Source organism: Protobothrops mucrosquamatus, unplaced genomic scaffold, assembly GCF_001527695.2.
Source record: "Protobothrops mucrosquamatus isolate PMUCROS unplaced genomic scaffold, P.Mucros_1.0 scaffold4767, whole genome shotgun sequence".
In the NCBI taxonomy this organism is placed as follows: Eukaryota; Metazoa; Chordata; class Lepidosauria; order Squamata; family Viperidae; genus Protobothrops; species Protobothrops mucrosquamatus.
This window is the reverse complement of record NW_015390659.1, coordinates 30,949-35,250: the sequence shown is the minus strand read 5'-3', so window position 1 is coordinate 35,250 and position 4,302 is coordinate 30,949. Positions and strand designations below refer to the sequence as shown.

At 37.7% G+C, this 4,302-nt stretch overlaps 1 protein-coding gene across 1 annotated transcript in view; it reads right to left on the bottom strand.

Annotated features, from left to right (window-relative positions):
* Positions 1-7: 7 nt before the first annotated feature.
* Positions 8-4,302, bottom strand: part of LOC107299291 (integrin alpha-1) — a gene marked incomplete at both ends in the record, with an annotated part of 18,629 nt that continues 14,334 nt past the window's right edge. The window contains 2 exons of the mRNA XM_029286736.1: positions 8-74; positions 1,049-1,122. Of these exons, the coding sequence (XP_029142569.1) occupies positions 8-74; positions 1,049-1,122 (141 nt within the window). The remainder of the gene's footprint in view (positions 75-1,048; positions 1,123-4,302) is intronic.

Sequence of the window (4,302 nt, the reverse complement as noted above, 5' to 3'; positions counted from 1 at the left end):
AAATTGCTGTCCTTTAACATGACAACAGTCCCATTCCAGTCATATGCCCCAACTGCTCCAAGCATGATCCAGTCCTTTACAAACAGCAGAAAAATCATTGCATTACTATATTCTTGGGGAGATTTATACTGGGGAATAAACCAAAAAAGGGGACTATGCTGGGCAGCCAGCTTATGGGTGGACAAAGTAGAGCAATTCATTCATATATCAGTATTTGATATATAAGCATAACAAAACAGAAAAAAGAAAATATGAATTCAAAATTGGTATGCCAGCATGTATTTGTTCCAGATGTTTAGTAGGTTCATAATCAGCATCTTTAAATGGAAATCCCTCAATATTTTTGGTAAATACGAGACATTACTAAACAGTTTTCCTGTTTTAATTTAATCTGATAAGTAAATATAGAACATAGAATAAGGTCTTCTAATTCAGCTCCTTGCTCATGCAAGAGATCCTATACCATTCTGAACAAATAGTTGTCCTTGAAAATCTCCAGTGATGGAGCATCTACAATTCTGAAGGTAAGCTGTTCCACTGATTAATTATCTCCCTGTTAGGAAATTTCTCTTTAGCTGTAGGTTGTATCTTATCTATGCTAGATTAGGTTAGCATCTCAGATATCATCCTGTTTCATGCATCCTGTTCAAATTAATCCTAATATATGGAATCATATTTTTTTTTGCAATTTCAAATCAGCAAGAGTCATCCTGAATAGCCCTGGTTTCTGATGCCTGCATATTCGTACTGAATATTTTGAATTGCTGTGATATCCAATAAAATGTTTTATTGTTGTTGTTCAGTAGCTAAGGCTGACTCTTTGCAACCCTATGGACCAAATGGCAACCCAGTCCAATATCCTTGCCAAAATAACCCATGGATAGTATCAAAAGGAGCAAGGTACTTTCAATAAATAAGTCAAAAGTTCTTGCAGTTCATAAAGATTAGTTTTTAATTGATTAGCAAAACATATTGTAATATTTCTCTCTGTGGAAAAAGTATAACATACCCAGTTTCTTTTCTTTCTAACTGAATTTAGTTACTTTACCTGAGAATAATGGGCACTGAAGCCAACTTGAGACATTTCCATTTCAAAAGAGGCTGCCTGTTGATCATTGGTAGCTGTAAAACAGAAAATATTTTGTGTTTTAGCATAGTTGATTGAAAATGCTAGTATGACTGTAAGGAATTGGAAACAAGGAAAGACTAGATTAAGGGTTAGGAATGTCCAGACTGACCAATACATTAAATATTTAGAAATGTATCTGAAGAAGTGAGTGTGGTATCCTGAATCCATATTTACCATAGAGATTGATAAGGTGACATCCAGCTTTGAGGCCACAATTTACCACATGGACACTGGTTACAGTAGATAAAACATTTAATTCATCAGAAAAGCACAAATCTATGCCCAACTTTTCACTTGTTGCAATACAGTATGTAACAAGTCTTATCATCCTTGAAATTCTCTGCATTAACTTTGAAAAATTTGTTTTATATGAAGTTCGTTATAGTTTTAACCTACGGCAGCTTCGGCCTCAGCCTTTTGGAAATTAAGACTCTCATGGAGTAGATTCATGCTTTGGTTCAACATTGTTTTCAAAGAATTCCAGTGGAATTCTAATGACTGAAATGTGAAAAGGCTATGTTTATAAAAATCATACAATTATCTCTCCAGAGTCCCAGGAGGGAAGGGCCCTTTCTCAGAGACCAAAAAGAAAGCAAAACCTGGAATCATTGGTATGCAGGAAAAAGGCAAAGGCAGAACTTTCCTAGCAATTCACAGAATATATTTAATAGTTATGCAGATTGTTGCTTTAGCCTGGCAAGATTTCTATCAATAGGTGAATATAATAAATAAACTAGTCAGAAGTAACTCCAGGTGTCGTTCTTGATTTCTTAAGCCTATCATTAATCTTGCCAGATTCTGTACTCCTAAGAAGAAGGAAAATCTTGAGAATGGTGACAGACACCAATTTCTTTGCAGCAGCTAGCAGACACATTGCTATGACATCATTAAAAAGTTGACACACAGATCTCAAATTTACAAGCAACCTTTGTGCAACTTTTGCAACAGGTGTGACTGAGTGCCCTACAACCAGTGGGTGCAGCAGTGTCAGGCACGAAAGACCAGGGTACCATGTAAAGGTTCAATTAAACTGATTTATTGATAAAAGTCTGTGTAGAAGAATCTTTTCAACTTCAGCACCTGCTTAGAATTAGATAAGGGCTAATGGCACTCAAGGGGGGTTAGACTGCTACATAGGGATTCTAGGCTGATCCCTCTTTTCACTCGACCCACAGGTTTGGTCATCTGTTCTCCTAAAGACGTGCTGCCATCGTCCATGTCTGAGGAATTATCCCTGCCAGGTGACTCCTTGGAGGAAGCCACTCTTCTGACTGCCCCTAGCCGTATCATCGCTTCTGCGTAAGTCTGGAAAAGCAGTAGTATGGGAAGAGGGTCTCATGAAACTCAACTTAAACTGGGTTTATATATCCCTCCCTGACTCTGTTTCAACTTTTCTAGTTGGGCATCTATCACTATGCAATACTGGTACAATCCCTCCAAGGCCTATGGAAAGTCCCATGTCATTAGTTCATACTGCTTAAAAAAATCATGCCATTATTTAAATATACATTTTTTTTCCTCTTCACACAGTACGGAAATTGGAAGGAAACCTGGGGCTACATGTGTTACTTTCTCTTTTGTGCATATATAACTTCCTTGGAACACAGCCCATGTTTATAAGCAAGACAGTGGTTACTTTTGCAGAAAACAGGAGCAATATATATCTCTTAATGGAGATAAACTAAAACACTGGAAGCCATTAGATACAAGCATGGTTTTCTTAAAAAACCTTACCATTTGAATAAGATTCATAACCTAATATTAGTAATGAAATGGCAATTCATATATTTTGATGAGTGCATTTTTATATTTATTGTCTTCCTGGTCTTATGGTTGTGTTTTCCATAAAGAAGCTTAGTTTGATTACTCAAAAAAAGATGGACATAAAGTATAAATGTGAAGTATACACAGATGTTTTCCTTGCTGGGGAATATAATCACTTACACATTATTTGGATTTCTGCCTAACGTTTTAAAGCATTAGTAGTGCATTAAGCACTGCAAAGAAGAACGGAAGCAATCTTCTTGCTGCCAAGATAGTTTATAAATGAAGAACAGGATATGGATAGGGATTGTAAAGGATTAAGAACAACTGAATGGAGGAAATTGACTAATACGGAACATGTCACAGTTTAAGTGACAGCAAACTCAGAATCTCAGATATCAGTTCAGTTTTGTAAAGTTATGATTCCAGAAAAAGGGAGGGAGGGAGGAGGGGAGGAAGGTACAGTCATCAATTCTCATGTATGAATTGGTATGATTAGGGCATTTACAGTATGTTACGTGGTTTTTACCTGAATCTGAGATATCAATGATACAGTTTGGTTCTAATTGTGACACAGAGCAGCATGGAAGGAAAATAGACTAAGTGCATGGAAAGACATCATCCAGGTTCAGATATGCCACCATCTAGAGGTTATAAAGGCAGGTGATTCTCAATAAAAAGGTATGAGGACAGAGCTTAAGTTAAAGCCTCATTCTTTCCCAGCACAGCACCTTTCCTAATCAGGATTGCAACTCCCAGAATTTCCAAATTTGCATGAACCTTAGAGGATTTAATATAGCTGAAGAAGATTTAAACACAATAACAAGTACCGTAACTATCTCAAGACATTAATCTGCAGATCAATCTACATTAATAGAAGCCCTGACTATGCAATCCCATCACAATTTCTGTAATGAAGTGTTGCCTCTCTTATCTAACTGTTCCCTAGGCAGCATCCCTTCAACTCTTCTCTCAAGGTCTTTCTCACATAACATCACAATTTCTGTTGTCACAGATCATCCCAGTTAAGTATCCATTTGAGTTCTAGAAGACTAGTACCAGAACTCACTACCAGAACTTATCTTCCTGTCATAATTTTGGGAGAAAAGGAGTAGCTTTTTTTTTTGCCATCTCACTAATCTGCAGAGTGCATGGCCACTAAAAATAAAAATTACCATCACAAAAATACTAGAAAGATTTACTTCCCAGAACGAGGCTGGCTCCAGGGAATTGTCAACGCTTCTTTGAGTGAGGGGTTCTTGCCGGCTGCCTTGAAAGAGGCTGTGGTGAGGCCCCTCCTCAAGAAGCCCTCCCTGGACCCGGCTGCTTTGGCCAACTACCGGCCTGTCTCCAACCTTCGCTTTCTTGCGAAGGTTGTTGAGAGTGTGGTGGCACGACAGCTCCCTCAG